This window comes from Callithrix jacchus, chromosome 12, assembly GCF_049354715.1.
Source record: "Callithrix jacchus isolate 240 chromosome 12, calJac240_pri, whole genome shotgun sequence".
NCBI lineage: Eukaryota > Metazoa > Chordata > Mammalia > Primates > Cebidae > Callithrix > Callithrix jacchus.
The window spans coordinates 126,438,904-126,457,113 of record NC_133513.1 but is presented as its reverse complement, the minus strand read 5'-3'; the positions used below and the strand labels follow the sequence as shown (position 1 = coordinate 126,457,113).

Sequence of the window (18,210 nt, the reverse complement as noted above, 5' to 3'; positions counted from 1 at the left end):
GAAAGCCGGCAGCAGAGGCCCCTGTGCATTCCCAGGCTGGATCATGGGGCTGCTGATGTGTCCTGGGGGCCCTGCCTGGTTCTCACCCACGTGGTCCAGCACCACGAATTCCCCTGCCTTCCCTGTGGCTGCAGGTCTTCTCCAGGGGACCCCAGAATCCTGCAGTGAGCATGGAAAAGCTGCCAGCAGCTGCTCAGAGGAGACGCCGGGGTCTGTCTGTGCTGGGCGTCTCCAAGCTGCCTGCTGGGTTCTTCTGCCTGCCAGGATGGTGAGCTCCAGGCTCCTTCCCAGCGCGCAGGACAGGCCAGCCGGCAGAGGGCGCTGGAGGCCGCAGCTGGTGGTGTCACCGCTGTGGCCATACAGGCGCGGGTCTGGGCAGGGCGAGCCCTGCTGGGTCCACCTCCACCATCCATGCCAGCGTGCCCTCGGCGACAGTCTGAGCCCACGGCTGCCGACCCTGGGCCAGTGAGGGCGGAGCGGCCATCAGTGCTGGGCGGGTAGATGAACACTGGCATTGAGAACAGGAGCTCGGGCCTACATGGGCTGAAAAACGACCCAAGGACGCCTGCATCCTCTTCCCTGGAATCAGTGACCCTGTCACCTCACATGTGAAGTGAGACTTTGCAGACGGGTGAAGAGTGGAGGCTGCCACCCTCCCCCGGGCTGTGTGGCTGGACTGACAGCATCACCAGGGTCCTCAGAAGAGGGAGGGCAGAGATCCTGGTGGAGAGAGGTCACTGGCTGCTGGCTTTTGGGGTGTAGGAGGCCCTGAGCCGAGGAGTGATGGCGACTGAGGCAGCCCTAGAAGATGCTAGGAGGACGGAGACAGCTGTGCCCCACACCTCAGCGTGGACCCAGTGGGTGGCGGCCCTGCCCACACCTCAGCGTGGACCCAGTGGGTGGCGGCCCTGCCCACACCTCAGCGTGGACCCAGTGGGTGGCGGCCCTGCCCACACCTCAGCGTGGACCCAGTGGGTGGCGGCCCTGCCCACACCTCAGCGTGGACCCAGTGGGTGGCGGCCCTGCCCACACCTCAGCGTGGACCCAGTGGGTGGCGGCCCTGCCCACACCTCAGCGTGGACCCAGTGGGAGGTGGCCCTGCCCACACCTCAGCGTGGACCCAGTGGGTGGCGGCCCTGCCTATACCTCAGCGTGGACCCAGTGGGTGGCGGCCCTGCCCACACCTCAGCGTGGACCCAGTGGGTGGCGGCCCAGCCCACACCTCAGCGTGGACCCAGTGGGAGGCGGCCCTGCCCACACCTCAGCGTGGACCCAGCGGGAGGCGGCCCTGCCCACACCTCAGCGTGGACCTAGTGGGAGGTGGCCCTGCCCACACCTCAGCATGGACCCAGCGGGAGGTGGCCGTGCCCACACCTCAGCGTGGACCCACTGGGAGGCAGCCCTGCCCACACCTCAGCGTGGACACAGAGGGGCTGATTTTGGGCTTCTGGCCTTCTGACTATCAGACGATCCCTCTGAGTTGCTTCCGACCACCGAGCTTGTGCTGTGGCCATAGAAGCCACGGGAAGGTGATGTGGCCCCCACTGTGGGGTGAACCCCAGCTGTGAACGGTTACAGGACAGAGTTGCTGTTGGTCACACGGGTGATGGGGAGCCGAGGAGGAGCCACGGTGTGGGTGTCGCATGGGGACAGTGCCTTCTGTCACCCACAGAAGCACCAGGCACCCCAGGATCACAGACTTTGGGTTCCAAAGCTGACTTGGTGAAAGGGAATGTCTCTGCCGGGCTGATGCGAGGAGCAAACACAGGCCCCTCCCTGTCAGTGAGGGAGGGCGGGCAGCCCAGAGGAGTGTGGAAGAGACCTGCACACGCTTCGGAGAGGAGGGGAGGGGAGGGGAGGGGAGGGGAGGGGAGAGTGCAGCCAGCGACGCCCACAGACGGGTGCAGAGGGGCGCGCAGGGCCCTGCCAGGGGTAGGCTTGTGAGGACTCAGCAGGGTCAGCGCTGAGCCCCACATGGGTGGGATGAGCTGTGTGACCACGTGAGCCCTCAGAGACCAATGTGCAATGGTCAGCAGAAGGGATAAAGGGTTAAGCCCCGTGGTCTCGCCAGAAGGAGGTCCTGTGTGGCCATGGACACAGTGAGCCCCAGTTACTGATGGTTACAGGACAGTCCTTAAAGAAACGTGGCAGGGAGAGAAATCAGGTGAAACAACCCCAGGCACACACAGCCCACAGCTGGTGCCACCCAGGGAGGCATGTGCTCAGCGGATGAGCCAGGAGGAAGGCAGGGAGGCCCCGGGGCCAGGCCAGGGGGTGCGGCCGGGGTGGGGCGGCCCTGAGGCTCCTGCTTCTGCCCCCGCGGGTCGTGGCAGCAGTTTCCCAATCATTGCTAGTGGGTCCAGCATCTTTTACATGCTCACTTTCCACTGCACACTCAAAAAAAGTTAAATTTAGAAAGCATTTTTTTTTTTGAGATGGAGTTTCACTCTTGTTGCCCAGGCTGGAGTGCAATGGCGCAATCTCGGCTCACCGCAACCTCCGCCTCCTGGGTTCAGGCAATTCTCCTGCCTCAGCCTCCTGAGTAGCTGGGATTACAGGCATGCACCACCATGCCCAGCTAATTTTTTTGTATTTTTAGTAGAGACAGGGTTTCATCATGTTGACCAGAATGGTCTTGATCTCTTGACCTCGTGATCCACTCGCCTCGGCCTCCCAAAGTGCTGGGATTACAGGCTTGAGCCACTGCTCCTGGCCGAAAGTATTTTTAAAAGGAAAGGAAAAAAAAAAAAAGAAAGAGACAGGAACTAAGCCCTGGCATGGGCAGGGCCTCGCAGAGGAGGGGCACCTGCAGCTGACTCTGCCCAGCCCCCTCGCCCATTAGCACCTCGGCTGTGTGCCCAGCCTGGGTGGTGCCAACTCCGTGACCCCTCCTGGCACACACCTGCTGCCGTTGGAGTGGACAGCTGAGTCAGAATCAGTGCACTCTGGGACACAGAGAAACTGGGTGAGGATGCGGACTATGGGTATGCTTCCTCCATGGCTCTGCTCCTGCCACGGCTGACCTAGCACCTCTCCCTGGGGTAGTGGCATGGTCACAGCCTGAGTGGAAAAGTCCTGGAGCAGCCTGGACCCAGGTGCCACCTGGGCAGCCCCTCTGAGACCAGCGCTGCATTCCTGGGCTCAGGTGGGCGGCAATGCCTCTGCCTCCATGCTGTGCCTCTCCTTACACCACATGCACGCTCACATTGCACACACGTAGAACCTTCCAAGCAGAGGCCCACTGTCTTGTTAGGGGTCAGCACAGCCGGGGACTTTCAGCTGAAGCCAGTCCTCATTCACCATTCTGAAAATCCTAGGGCCTTTAAGAATGATGCTAAATCGACTCTGCCTCTGCTCTGTAAGTGGAACAGCAAGGCCTGGGCGACAGCACGTCTGCTGACAGAGTGATCTGCTGAATACTTAAAGCCCACTGTTGAGACCTACTGCTCAGAAACACAGATTCCTTTCAGAATAGGACCGCTCAGGGGCAATGCTCCGGCCACCCAAGAGCTCTCACAGAGATGCACAAGGAGATGAATGCTCTCCGTGCACCTGCTAACACCACATCCATTCTGCAGCCTGGACCAAGGCGTCATTTCGAATTTCACGTCTTCCTATTTGAGAATACATTTTGTAGGGCTATGGCTGCCACAGATAGTGATTCTTCAGAGAGACCGGACAGAGCAAAACGAAACCTTCTGGAAAGGAGTCCCCAGTCTAGGTGCCATCAAGAACATTCGTGACTCATGGGAGGTCAAAATATCACATTAACAGGAGTTTGGAAGAGGTTGATTCCAGTCTTCATGGACGACTCTGAAGGGTTCAAGACTTCAGTGGAGGAAGGAGCTGCAGATGTCGGGGAGCTGCAGGAGAACTGGAGTTAGAAGTGGAGCCTGAGGATGCACTGACTTGCCACCAGCTCATGGTCAAATGCAACCACGGAGGAGTGCCTTCTCGTGGATGAGCAGCGAACATGGTTTCTTGGGATGGAATCTGCTCCTGGTGAAGATGCCTTGGACACTATTGAAATGACAACAAAAAACTGAGAATATTTCATACACTGAGTTGACAAAGCCGTGGCAGCATTTGAGAGGATGACTCCATTTCTGAAAGAAGTTCTACCGTGGGTGAAATGCATCAAACAGCCTTGCAGGCTGCAGAGAACTCTCTTGTGAAAAGAAACGTCAATCAATGTTGCAAACGTCATAGCCGACTTATTTTAAGAAATTGCCACAGCCACCCCAGTCTTCAGCCACCACCACCCTGACCAGTCAGCCAGCGGCCGTCCACATTGAGGTGAGACCCTCCAGCCTCAGGAAGATTACGACATGCTGAAGTCATTGGCCTTTTTTAGGAATAAAGGATTTTTAGATTAAGGCACGTGGGTTCTTTAGACACCATGCTGTCACACACGTAGTCAACCACAGTACAATGTCAACATAACTTTAACGTGCTGTGTTCGTCCATTTTCACGCTGCTATGAAGAAATACTCCAGACTGTAATTTATTTTTTTAATTGCATTTTAGGTTGTGGGGTACATGTGAAGAACATGCAAGATAGTTGCATAGGTACACATGTGGCAGTGTGATTTGCTGCCTTCCTCCCCTTCACCCACATCTGGCATTTCTCCCCATGCTATCTCTCCCCAACTCCCCACCACCCCGTCCCTCCTCTATTTCCCCCCAACAGACCCCAGTGTGTGATGCTCCCCTCCCTGTGTCCATGTGTTCTCATTGTTCAACACCCGCCTATGAGTGAGAACATGCGGTGTTTGATTTTCTGTTCTTGTGTCAGTTTGCTGAGAATGATGGTTTCCAGCTTCATCCATGTCCCTACAAAGGACATGAACTCATCGTTTTTGATGGCTGCATAATATTCCATGGTGTGTATGTGCCACATTTTCTCTGTCCAGTCTATCATCGATGGGCATTTGGGTTGGTTCCAGGTCTTTGCTATTGTAAACAGTGCTGCGATGAACATTCGTGTACATGTGTCCTTATAGTAGAACGATTTATAGTCCTTTGGGTATATACCCAGTAATGGGATTGCTGGGTCAAATGGAATTTCTATTTCTAGGTCCTTGAGGAACACTGTCTTCCACAATGGTTGAACTAATTTACACTCCCTCCAACAGTGTAAAAGTGTTCCTATTTCTCCACATCCTCTCCAGCATCTGTTGTCTCCAGATTTTTTAATGATCGCCATTCTAACTGGTGTGAGATGGTATCTCAATGTGGTTTTGATTTGCATCTCTCTAATGACCAGTGATGATGAGCATTTTTTCATATGTTTGTTGGCCTCATATATGTCTTTTTTTGTAAAGTGTCTGTTCGTATCCTTTGCCCACTTTTGAATGGGCTTGTTTTTTTCTTGTAAATCTGTTTGAGTTCTTTGTAAATTCTGGATATCAGCCCTTTGTCAGATAGGTAAACTGCAAAATTTTTTCCCATTCTGTTGGTTGCTGATTCATTCTAGTGACTGTTTCTTTTGCTGTGCAGAAGCTGTGGAGTTTGGTTAGGTCCCATTTGTCTATTTTGGCTTTTGTTGCCAATGCTTTCGGTGTTTTGGTCCAGACTAATTTATAAAGGAAAGAGGTTTAATTGACTCACAGTTCGCATGGCTGGGGAGGCCTCAGGAAACTTACAGTCATGGCACAAGGCGAAGGGGAAGCCCCACCTTCAACACAAGGAGGCAGGAGAGTGCAGGGAAGAGTGAAGCGGGAAGAGCCCCTATAACACCCTCAGTCTTGTGAGAACTCACTATCATGAAAAAAGCATGTCACCTCCCACCAGTCCTGCCCTCAACACGTGGGGATTACGAGGATTACAATTTGAGATGAGATTTGAGTGGGAACACAGAGCCCAACCACAGCATGTGCACTGGGAAACCAAAGAGTTTGTGTGACTCAGTTTATTGCAGTTCAGTCTGGAACGGCACCTGTACCATCGCTGCAGTGTGCACACACATCACACACACAGGCACTCACACACACACGTACACTCACACATCAGATGCACTCATACACCTACACTCACACACATCACACAATGCACTCACACATACACATACACTCACACATCAGATGCACTCACTCATACATGTACACTCACACACATCACACACACGTGCACTCACACATACACATACACTCACACATCAGATGCACTCATACACCTACACTCACACATCACACACACGTACACATCAGATGCACTAACTCATACATCTACACTCACACACATCATGCACACGTGCACTCACACATACACATACACTCACACATCAGATGCACTCATACACCTACACTCACACACATCACACAATGCACTCACACATACACATACACTCACACATCAGATGCACTCACTCATACATGTACACTCACACACATCACACACACGTGCACTCACACACACACGTACACTCACACATCAGATGCACTCACACTCATACACCTACACTCAGACACATCACACACACGTGCACTCACACATCACACACACGTACACATCAGATGCACTAACTCATACACCTACACTCACACACATCACGCACACGTGCACTCACACATACACGTACACTCACACATCAGATGCACTCATACACCTACACTCACACACATCACACAATGCACTCACACATACACATACACTCACACATCAGATGCACTCACACATACACCTACACTCAGACACATCACACACACGTGCACTCACACATACACGTACACTCACACATCAGATGCACTCACTCATACACCTACACTCACACACATCACACACACATGCACTCACACACACACGTACACTCACACATCAGATGCACTCACACTCATACACCTACACTCACACACATCACACACACGTGCACTCACACATACACGTACACTCACACATCAGATGCACTCACACTCATACACCTACACTCAGACACACATCACACAATGCACTCACTCATACTTACAGTCATACATGTACACTCACACATCAGATGCACTCACTCATACACCTACACTCACACACATCACACAATGCACTCACACATACACATACACTCACACATCAGATGCACTCACTCATACACCTACACTCAGACACATCACACACACGTGCACTCACACATCACACACACGTACACATCAGATGCACTAACTCATACACCTACACTCACACACATCACGCACACGTGCACTCACACATACACATACACTCACACATCAGATGCACTCATACACCTACACTCACACATCACACACACGTACACATCAGATGCACTAACTCATACACCTACACTCACACACATCACGCACACGTGCACTCACACATACACGTACACTCACACATCAGATGCACTCACTCATACACCTACACTCACACACATCACACACACGTGCACTCACACATACACATACACTCACACATCAGATGCACTCACACCTACACTCACACACATCACACAATGCACTCACACATACACATACACTCACACATCAGATGCACTCACTCATACACCTACACTTACACACATCACACACACGTGTACTCACACATACACATACACTCACACATCAGATGCACTCATACACCTACACTTACACACATCACACACACGTGTACTCACACATACACATACACTCACACATCAGATGCACTCATACACCTACACTTACACACATCACACACACATGCACTCACACATTCACACACGTATATTCAGACACACATCACACATGCTCTCACACTCATCTGTAATTACTCATAAGTGGCTCTCAACTTGGTTTTCTCGGAATTGAGAAGTCACCGTCAGCACAAGGAGTGCTAACTGGGGCAGGGGTCACGGTCTTACCGATGGGTGCTGTGTCCCAGGGAGCTGAAGGTGCCGGGGCCGTGTCCTAACCTGCCCACTGCATGCCCTTGTGCCGCCCACCCAGACAGCCCCTGACGCCACATCTCTCACACAGTTTCAAGCCCAGTGCAGTCTCCAGACTGTGGCCTGAGAAGGGGTTCCTGGCTGAGGGATCCCCAGGAAATCACCAACCACGGGATAGGGACAAGCCTCCCTCAGTGCCTGGCCAGCACTGGTGCTGCTGCTAGGTGGGTGAAGGTGGGAGTAGGTGTCCTCAGCAAGCTGGCTGTGACACAGAATATCAGTGTCTTGGTGCCACTGCCATTGCACGTCCAAACTGGAACACCACCAGCAGACAGTGAATAACCGAAACAATTTGGTGCACTGTATCAGAAAGGGCAGAGCAGACTGCAGAATTAGGGTGTAATTACACATTGCTAACTGGGGAATCAGCCCCTGAGGACCCGTGAAATCGCAGAAGATCTGCTTGGTTCTAGAGTGGCTTCTCTTTGGCTGGCAGAGGAAGCAGAGCATGTAGAAAGATTGGGCAGGTGGTCTGGTGGGGTTAGAAGGGAGGTGTCCGTGGTGGGCACGTGGTCTGGTGGGGTTAGGAGGGAGGTGTCCATGGCAGGTGGGTGGTCTGGTGGGGTTAGGAGGGAGGTGTCAGCGGCAGGCACATGGTCTGGTGGGGTTAGGAAGGAGGTGTCCGTGGTGGGCACGTGGTCTGGTGGGTTAGGAGGGAGGTGTCCATGGCGGGAGGGTGGTCTGTTGGGGTTAGGGGGGAGGAGGTGTCCGTGGCAGGCGGGTGGTCTGGTGGGGTTAGGAGGGAGGTGTCCGTGGCAGGTGGGTGGTCTGGTGGGGTTAGGAGGGAGGTATCTGTGGCGGGCACATGGTCTGGTGGGATGACGAGGGGAGGCGTTCATGGTTGACAGGTGGCCCAGCCTACCCCAAACCTCCCCAGTTTAGCCACATTTCCACGTAAGGGATGCAGAAACAACTCCACAGTGGGCTCACATCCGAGCAGGTGCCAGGGGATCGGGATCACTGGATTACCCAGCAGCCCCTGCGTCCTGGGTCCCAGGCAGAGGCTCTGGCAGGGAACTAAAGACCCGAAGGGAAGTGGCTGGAGAGGTCGGAAGGGAATTCCGGAAAATAGGAATCCGGGCTGTGAGATCTGGGTGTAGAGGAGGCAGGCTGGTCGTTCGGGCACCTGCATCAGGCTGTCGGCTCCTGTTTTGTGTAGAAAGCGTCAGCTCAGGGTACTTAATATTCACCCTTATTCTTTTTCTTCAGTATTTCTTTATATTTCTACTGAATGTCTCTCTCTCAGCCTTTTTCTTCTCCCCCATCTTGTTAAAAACAGCAGATCTGAGAAGCTTCTGTCTGAACATACAAGCCCTGTACACAGTGGCTCTGGGCAGGCCCATGTTTCTGTGCTGAAGGGGCCGTGGCAGATGCCTGGGACCGTGGCTTTCATCTCGTGCCCCACGTCACTGCCTGATGAGGCTGCTCTGTGTACAGGGACGCAGGATGTGGCAGTACAGCAGCCTGGGCCCTTTGTGCAAACCTTGTGACTAATGGTGGCATCCCCCTTCCCACTGGGGTGTGAGGCTCCGTCGTGGTGGCCGCTGGAGCCAGCAGAGCACAGGGGTGACCTGTCCCAGCAAGGACCCTGAGCTTGAGCCTGAGCAGCCTCCTGGGCAGAAGTGCGGGGCACACGTTGCTGCATTTTGCTGCTGGAGGAAGGAGCAGGCTCCGTTGGGTCCTCCTCACCCCCGTCTCCCAGGACAGAACCCAGAGTCTGGAGATGGCACCCAGAGTCTCGGACTCTGCCAAGTCTTTTCCCTCGCTGGCCCTGTGGTGCATCCTTCTGTGAAGACAAGCCACACCCAAGAACGCTGCTGCCACTGAGTCCCAAGCCTTTCCAGCTCCTCCCTGAGTGTGGGAGGCCATGGGGCCCGAGACCCCACGACGGGCGGCATGCTGCCCACCCACGAATCAGAACAAGACATGGAACCGACTGCTTTCCATCGACACATCCAGCCCAGGTGAGCATGGAGGTCCTTCACAAGAGGCCGATTTGACATGTATTTATCACCGCCCTGCCATTTTCTCTTTCTGGTTTCAACATTTCAGCAGAAGGGGCTGGATACCAGTCCCCGAGAACACGAAGCAGGAGGGACGCATCTGTCATTGTCACTGAGGGGAGGAGGGGGCAGGGGGTAGTTGCTCTGCAGTAGGGGGTGGGTGCTGCACAGAGGGTCAGGGGTCTCACCTAAGAGGGGGCTGAGGTGCCGGGAGTAGGTTGGAGGGACCGGCCCTCAGTGCCCAAGGGGCAGGAGAGGCCACGGAGGGCAGACAGGAGGGCTCCCAGCCAGAGCTGAGCAGTGTCTGTGCCCTTCCCTCCCAGACGTCGAGGTTCTTGGAACTCAGAACTAAATGTATGCTGGCGCTGATAATGTGCAGGCCACTTAGAGTTCTGGGAATGGGGCTGGGCCACTAGGATGAGCCTCTCTGATGGGGAGGCTTCCGGAAGGAGGAGGGGGAGGTGAGCAGAGGCTCTAGGCCAGGACTGGGAGAGCAGACTGTGAGTCCCTCCAGGGTATGGGGAAAGGCCCTGCTCAGGCCTGCTGGTCCCCCTGAGGAGGTGCAGCCTAGTCCCCCAGTACAGTCCCCAGCAGCCCCAGGACCGGTCCCCCAGCACGGTCCCCAGCAGCCCCAGGCCTGGCTGTGGAGAGGGGAAGGCCCTCGGTGAAGCCCAGGCCAATGCTGCCACCATCCACGAGTCTGCACCTGCTGCAGGGGCACAGGCCGAGCCCTGGCTAGGCACTCAGGGCAAGGCTGGGGAGACAGAGAGACCAGGGAACATCCTGGAACATGGCACCAAGGGGACAGCCCCTGCCCCACAATGTCAAGGCCTTTATGTACACAGGAAGGGGGCCCAGCAGGGAAGGGGTGGAGGATGTTTGTCCCCAGGCAGCCCCAGAAGGAACGGCAGTGGCCTCGGTGCCGTGGCCGTAAGCAGGGCCTTGCAGTGGCTGGGTCATCGCTGAGCCCCAGGCCTGTGGCCCCACGGCATCTGGACAGACGCACGGCTCTGTGGCGCCATCAACAGACACAGAGAGAAGAGCACCTGGTGTTCCACGGCTACCAGCCTGGCCTTCAAAACCAGGTGGCTTCTGTTAATTACAGATGAGGAAATGCGTTTTGAGAGTGATTTATAAACCCAGGGGACTGGGCCTCCCTGGCAGGATAATGAAACCCGCCTCTCCAGCCCCTGCACGTGGCAGAGGCACCGCCCGGCCTGGTTGCTAAGCGGCTACACATCTGCGTGGATCTGAAACTCAGTGTTGGAAAATGCCCCAGGTGGAAGGGAGCCATTTACGGAAGCAGCACAGACGTGGCCGTGTCTGCCTTGAAGCGAATTCTTCAGACGGTTTGGACAGGGCATTGCTGGACAGTCCCGAGGAAGCGGGCGTCCGTGTGCCGGCTCCGGGCCACACCTCACGCGCAACCGGGAAAGTGTCCTCCAGGACCCCCTGGGACCACTGGGTGCAGAGCCCACTCTGGGCCGCTGCCTCACACGAGGGCTGCTCTGGGAATGCCACAAGTGCCCAAGGCCGCATTTGGGGAGCCTCAGGGGACCCCGGGGGATGGGCCAGTGAGCACCAAGTCCTCAGGGCCACACTCTGAGCCTGGCTTTTGCGGGCTGCATGTTGGGGATTTAGTCTCCATTCAGAAAAGGAAACATCACAGGTGCTGGACCTGCCCAGCGCGATCTGCAGCCCAGTCTTGGCTGCGGGTGGGCCCCGTCTAAAGCAGCTGCCAGTGCTCCCTGACCTGCCTTTTTCCTGCTGGCGCAGAGGAATCTCTGCCACTGACCAGACGTGGACACCCGTGTTTCCCTGACTCTGGACTGAGAGTGGGAGGGAGGCCCCCGCCAGCACCACCGTGGGCTGTTTCCACCCCCCAGGCAGGCCCATGGTTCCCTCCAAGGCTGAGGTGAATTCCTGGCTGGAGGAAGAATGGGGACCATGAGTGGTGCAGGCTTCGGGGTGAACGGGGGGAGTTTCTCAGCACCCGGGCCTCACACAGCAGTGATGGGGAGGTGCTGGGAACCGGGGACCACACCTGTCTCCTGGTCTGAAGGGCCTCCTTGAAATTCGTGCACGGGTGTGTGACACCCACCAACTGTCAGCTGCCTGATGTTACAGAGACCACAAGGCCGAAGCTGAAGCTGAAGCCACGCCGAGCCCGTTTTCCTGGCATGGCTGCCCTGGGAGCATAGAGGGTCTCGGGCCATCATGTCTGCAGCACGGGAGGCTTATCCAGCCCCCAATACCTGCCAGCCCCAGACCAGCTGGGCCCTAGCAGCAGATGTGGAGGACAGGGCACCTCCTGCCTCAGAACCCCCCCACTGGGACCCTTCACCCTTAGGCCCCTCTGGCCCATCCCCAGCAACAGACACCCCTCCCCCCACCACCCTGTCTCACCCCCAGCGATCGGTGCCCCTCCCCCCAGCACAGCCCCACCTCCAGATCCTTTGAATGCTTTCCACCCTCCCTGGGAACATGAACTCATGCCCTGGCCTCCACCATGGACTGGATCGTCCTGAGGCCCTTAGTGGCCTATGAGGAGGCTTGCCAAGACCCGGAAGGCGTCTGCGGCATCCAGGGCCCGGGTGGCAGGGCCTGGTGCCCACGCGAGCCCAGTACCTGAGCAGGGGCTGCCTGGGGTATGGCGGCTGGTCTGCGTCCAGGCACAGAGGAGCCTTCTTGGTCACCTGCTTGTAGATGTTCCTGGCAGTCACTCCGATCCACAGCATGGTGGAGAGTGTGGAGTAGTGCAGCACGATGCCCACCTGTGGGGAAGCAGCGATCAGCCAGGCAGCCAGCCCCTCACGGCACCCGCCCCAGAGCCTGCAACCCCGGCCCGGCCTTGCATCTTCCAGAGGCTGCCAGAGGCTGCTCTCAGTGACAAGAATGACAGCAACAGGTGGTCACAGGGAGACACTGGGCCAGGAGGGTCTATGTCCCAGGGCAGACAGTGGCTGCCCACAGCAGCCTGGAACTTGCAGGGAGAAGCTGGGCTCCAGAGACCCTCAAATGGCTCAGCTTTGCTCCCCTTCTGCATGGAGATGGGGGCAGGGAGTCTGTAAGGGCCCACAAGGCAGTGCTCTCATGCTAGAGCTGAGACCTGCATGCATGCCCCCTGTGGTCCCTGTGGCCCAGGCGTGGGACCCCATGAGCTCCAGACCAGTGTCCCATGAACTCAGACCTGGACAGGGCCCCCCAGGGGAGAAGAGGCAGAGTCCTCAGTGAGGTCACACAGTGTGCTTTCACTGTGGCCTTGTGAATAGGATGAACCCCCCAGGTGGATGGTGTTTGCGGGACCCTGCGGGTCGCTGGTTCTCATTGTTATGGAAACTCCCTGCATTAGCTGATTACGAGGGCCATGCTGCTACCCTTGGCGTAATAAGCTGACATTTTGAAATGACAGGTAAAATACTGCTATAATTGGAAAGGACATCAATGTTTCAGGAACACGGACATTCGCTGCATAAAATGAACGTCGCACCGTTTATGATGATAATACCAAATCCAGAGCTCAACTTTCACTGATGTGGAAGCTCTGTAATAACTGATGAGAATATCGTGGGGTGGGCTGGAAAGATCAGAGGGCTGTGTTTGAGTTTCAGATGAGCTCCCTGCAGCCCTGGCAGCAGGTCCCGGGGGAGCCAAGCCAACCCTTTACCCGGGCGTGGCCCTGCCGCTGAGTGTGGGGGCCCTGGAGTGTGGGGCGTGGCCCTGGAGTGTGGAGGTGTGGCCTGGCCTCTAAGTGTGGGGGCGTGGCCTAGTCTTGGAGTGTGGGGGCGTGGCCACAGGGTGTGGATGCGTGGCCTTGCCGCGGAATGTGGGGGTGTGTCCTGTCACAGCGCCCAGGCCTCATGCAGCCTGGCAGAGACAGGGAGGCCTGGGAACCATGGGCCACCACATGGAGGAGTGGGGCAGAGGTAACTTCCACAGCCTGGCCTCAGGCTCTTTCTCTTCAGGAAGCAGCTGTGGGGCTGTAGTTGTCACCGCCTGGGCGCTGAGGAGGGCAGGGAGGACGGCAGAGCTGGCCCTGCCCCTTGTCTGTTTGGGCTGAGCCTCACCCAGGCTGTGTGCAATTTGGGGATCACAGGGAGGTGAGGTGTGAACGGCAGAGCTCTGGCTCCCAGACACTGACTCCAGGCTGGACAAGTGGAGAAGCTGCAGGGAAGCCCCTGGCCTCCCACAGTGCTCCACGCTGCCCCTCCCCGCCAGACCCAGGGCCAGCGCCTGTCTCTGATGACCATGTCACTCAGCACGCTAATGGGGCTCATGGCCAGCTCTTTGTTGCCATAGCGACCATCGTCCTTTCCAGCCATCCATAGCTTGGGACCAGGATTCACTCAGTGCTGAGCTGTGGCCCTTGGTGGGGCAGGCAGGCAGGAAGGTGGGTAGGACAAGGGCGGGGAGGCAGGTGGGCAGGTGGGAAGGCTGCTGGAGGAGTGCTGTGCCCTGGTGGGCAGGAGGAAGCGGCTCGAGGAGTGCTGTGCTCAGGCACCAATGGCACACGCAGGTCAGGCTCCAAGTCTAGTTGTTACTACACCCCTCAGGTGTCCTTCCTCCAGTCGGCAGTGGCTGAATTCTCCTCCTTACCTGGAGGCTGTGAATGTGAAGCCTGCTTGGCCTTGGTGTTAGAACCGTGAGAGAGAGTTTCTTCCTGTCGCAGAGCACAGGAGAGCAGGGGGGTTGGTCAGCAGGAGCTCGAGAACGTCGCCTCATGGCTTCCTGACTGGCACTGGAGCTGCAGCCACCTTGGCTCCTGCCTGCGCTTCCCAAGCCCAGTGTCCCTCATCTGGTGGACACCTCCTACCTCCTGCTGCCCCTAGGGTTCATTTTCCAAACTTGCTTCCTGTCCTTTAATGCTGCCCCATGGTGAGACCACATGGGTTTGTCTCTGGTAGTGTCCCAGTGTCCAAGCATGGCCTGGCTCCTCTAGGGCACTAGGCACATTTGCTGAGTGAGTGAGTGAATGAGTGAGTGAAGGAGTAAGTGGGTGAATGAGTGAATGAGTGAGCGAATCAGTGAGTGAGTGAATGAATGAGTAAGTGACTGAGGGAATGAATCAGTGAATCAGTGAGTGAGTGAGTGAATCAGTGAGTTTGTGAATGACTGAGTGAGTTAGTGACTGAGTGAATTAGCGAGTGAGTGAGTAAATGAATGAACGAGTGAGTGAGTGAGCCAGTGAGTGAGGGAGCGAGTGAGTGACAGAGTGAATGAGTCAATGAGTGACTGAGCGAATGAGTGAATGAATGAGCGAGTGAGTGAATGAGTCACTGAATGACTGAGTGAATGAGTGAGTGAGTGAACGAGTGAATGTGAGTCAGTGAATGAGTCAGTGAGTGAGTGAATGAGTGAGTGACAGAGTGAATGAGTCAATGAGTGACTGAGCGAATGAGTGAGTGAATGAATGAGTGACTGAGTGAATGAGTGGCTGAATAAGTGAGTGAGTGAATGAGTGGCTGAATAAGTGAGTGAATGAATGAGTGGGTGAGTGAGTGAGTGAATGAGTCACTGAGTGAGTGAGTGAATGAGTGAGTGTGAGTCAGTGAATGAGTCAGTGAGTGAGTGAATGAGTGAGTGAGTGACAGAGTGAATGAGTCAATGAGTGACTGAGCAAATGAGTGAGTGAATGAATGAGTGACTGAGTGAATGAGTGGCTGAATAAGTGAGTGAGTGAATGAGTGAGTGTGAGTGAGTGAATGAGTGAGTGAGTGAATGAGTGAGTGACTGAGTGACTAAGGGACTGAGTGAATGAGTGTGTGAATGAGTGAGTGAATGAGTTCGTGAGTGAGTCAGTGAGTGAGGAGTGTGTGAGTAACTGAGTGAATGAGTGAGTGAATGAGTGAGTGAATGAGTGAGTGAATGAGTGAGTGACTGAGTGAGTGACTGAGTGACTGAGTGAATGAGTGTGTGAGTCAGTGAATGAGTCAGTGAGTGAATGAGTGAGTGACAGAGTGAATGAGTCAATGAGTGACTGAGCGAATGAGTGAGTGAATGAATGAGTGAGTGAATGAGTCACTGAATGACTGAGTGAAGAGTGAATGAGTGAATGAATGAGTGAGTGAATGAATGAGTGACTGAGCGAATGAGTGACTGAATAAGTGAGTGAGTGAATGAGTGGGTGAGTGAGTGAGTGAGTGAACGGTGCTCCGTGGGAGATCAGGGCAGCATCTGGAAATAGGCCACAATCTTTTCCACTCATTGCCTCCTGAAGGCTGTTGCCTTAACAAGATCTCCTCCAAGATCGCACCCCTCTGGAACCTTCCAGACCAGCCTGACTGCGGCCCCAACACCCCAGCAGCCACCCCAGGCTGTCACCTCAGGTCCAGGCCCCAGGACCTCCGCCCAGGCAGTCTGAGAGTGAGAAAGTGACGGGTGTCCCCGAAGGCACAGGGAGGATTTGCCCGAGGCCCTGGCTGGCGTCCCTGCCCGAGGTTCCAGCAGGCTTCATCCCAGCATGTAGCGGGCTTGGTGGCAAAGTGTAGACCTGGGGGTCACGGTTCCCGGCTCCACCTCCAAATGGCCCCTTGCAGGCACTCACAGGCCGGATGTCAATTGCATTTCCCAGGCACTTGCTGTGGTTGTTTCCAGCTTATCAGAGGAATAATTAAGGAGGCGGGAGGTGTGTCCGACCTCAGCTGCCTTCAGGCGCGTGCCAACGACTCCTCTGCTGGGCCCAGGCCTAGGTGGGGGCATGGCCTCCTGGTGGTTTGCCACGACCTGTGGTCTCACATACGTGACGTCTCCTCCACAGGCTGGATGTTTGTGTGAGCGCCTGCCTGGCCTGCCCCGACCTTGCGCAGGGAAGTGTGGTGCTGGGAAGTCCCAGGCTGCTGCAGGCAGGTGTGGGAGCCTGGAGGGGAGGGGGGGTTCTGTGCACTCAGCCCCGATTCTCCCCCAATGCCCCTGTGGGAACAGCTCCTGCGTGAATCTCGGCCTCTGCTATCTGCAGGCACAAGTCTGTACTACTGGAGGGTCCTAGAAGCCGCAGGGCTGATGATCCATGGAAACCCCCTGGCTGAGCCTGGGTCGTGGAAGTGGCTGTGCTCAGGGCTGAACTTGGGCTGTGTGACTGCTGGAGGTGGGTGGCTGCCGGGGCTGGGCTGGCTGGGGGTGAGGGCAGGAACTGCCCCAGATCTGTGGCTACAGAGGCTCCGGGTAGGTCCTCTCCTTGGCCATGAGCCGCAGTGCAAAGCGGATGAGGACCCAGCTTAGATTTGATCTGTCTACCATGAGCTCTGCCAGAAGCTGCGTGTGAGGCGTGCACCGTGCTTTTAAACCAAGGTCAGGCTGACCCCTGGGCCTGAAGAGCCCTTCTGTGCATTGTTCTTTTCAACGCTCAGTGCCTTGAGGCTCCAGCTCTCCCTTCGAGGGGAGGAGGGCTCCCCGAGTAGCCTCTCTGCTTGGCTTCTGGGGGTGGGGGCATCTGCTGCAGGGGAAGAGCTTACCCTCCTGGTGACTCGGGGGCAGAGTTCACAGGTTCCTCCCTGGACCGGAGTGCATGCCCTCCCTGAGCTGACCCCACCACTTTCTCTGGGAGGGGCAAGCTGTGTCCCTGCTCCCTTTGGGGTTGGTAAATGTCAAGTTAGCACAGGCCTAGAGGGGGCCATGCAGTGGAATCAGTCCTGTGGTCAAATGTGGAGCAGGCACGTGGACTCCCGTGGCATGAAGCCGAGACACCGACAGGCCGGGACCTGGCTCCCCTCCCAGGAAATATCTGGGCACATGCTAGAATATTATTTTGTAAACAAGACGACGCTCACACACTTCCCCTCTGGTAGGTGCTGATGAAGGCACCCCCACACTCACCGCCTGGCACAGGATGGGGTACTTGGTGCGATTGATGCCACCGGCGAACACCGTGAAGGTCAGGGCCGCGTGGAAGCAGAAGTTCAGCAGCGTGTGCCAGCCCTTGCGGCTGATGCGGATGGCGCTGTGGGAAAGGAACGCAGGTGCCATGTGAGCAGTGGCTTCGTTGGGGGAGGGATTGGAGGGGAGCCCCCTGGGATGCAGGCTCTGTCCCCCGGGAGTCCGGGCTCTCCGTGGGGTCAGGGGCAACTGTCCGAGGACCCAGTCAGGGAGATCCCTGGGTGGTGGCCACTGGTGATCCTGTCCTAGGTTGCCCTGGCACCCTGAGGCTGTGAGGGGTTCACAGAAGCTTGAACAACGTGATCATTGGGCGGGTGAAGATGCTGAGGCTCTCAAACTCCAGGACATGGTCACACAGTCTCAGAGACAGAGGGTCCCAGCACAGGTCGTGCCTCTGAGCAGGGG

At 56.2% G+C, this 18,210-nt stretch overlaps 1 protein-coding gene across 4 annotated transcripts in view; it reads right to left on the bottom strand.

Annotated features, from left to right (window-relative positions):
* ADGRA1 (adhesion G protein-coupled receptor A1) overlaps positions 1 to 18,210 on the bottom strand; it is a 41,493-nt gene that overhangs the window by 11,163 nt on the left and 12,120 nt on the right. For 3 of the 4 annotated variants that reach the window (XM_035269567.3, XM_035269564.3, XM_035269565.3), the window contains exons 4-5: positions 17,746 to 17,869; positions 12,562 to 12,707 (exon numbers count right to left, since the gene is read on the bottom strand). In XM_035269567.3, coding sequence (XP_035125458.3) covers positions 12,562 to 12,671 — 110 coding nt within the window. In that variant the 5' untranslated portion in view covers positions 12,672 to 12,707; positions 17,746 to 17,869. Of the gene's footprint in view, positions 1 to 12,561; positions 12,708 to 14,529; positions 14,594 to 17,745; positions 17,870 to 18,210 lie in introns of those variants that run through there. The other variant, XM_035269566.3, reaches the window with a different exon arrangement.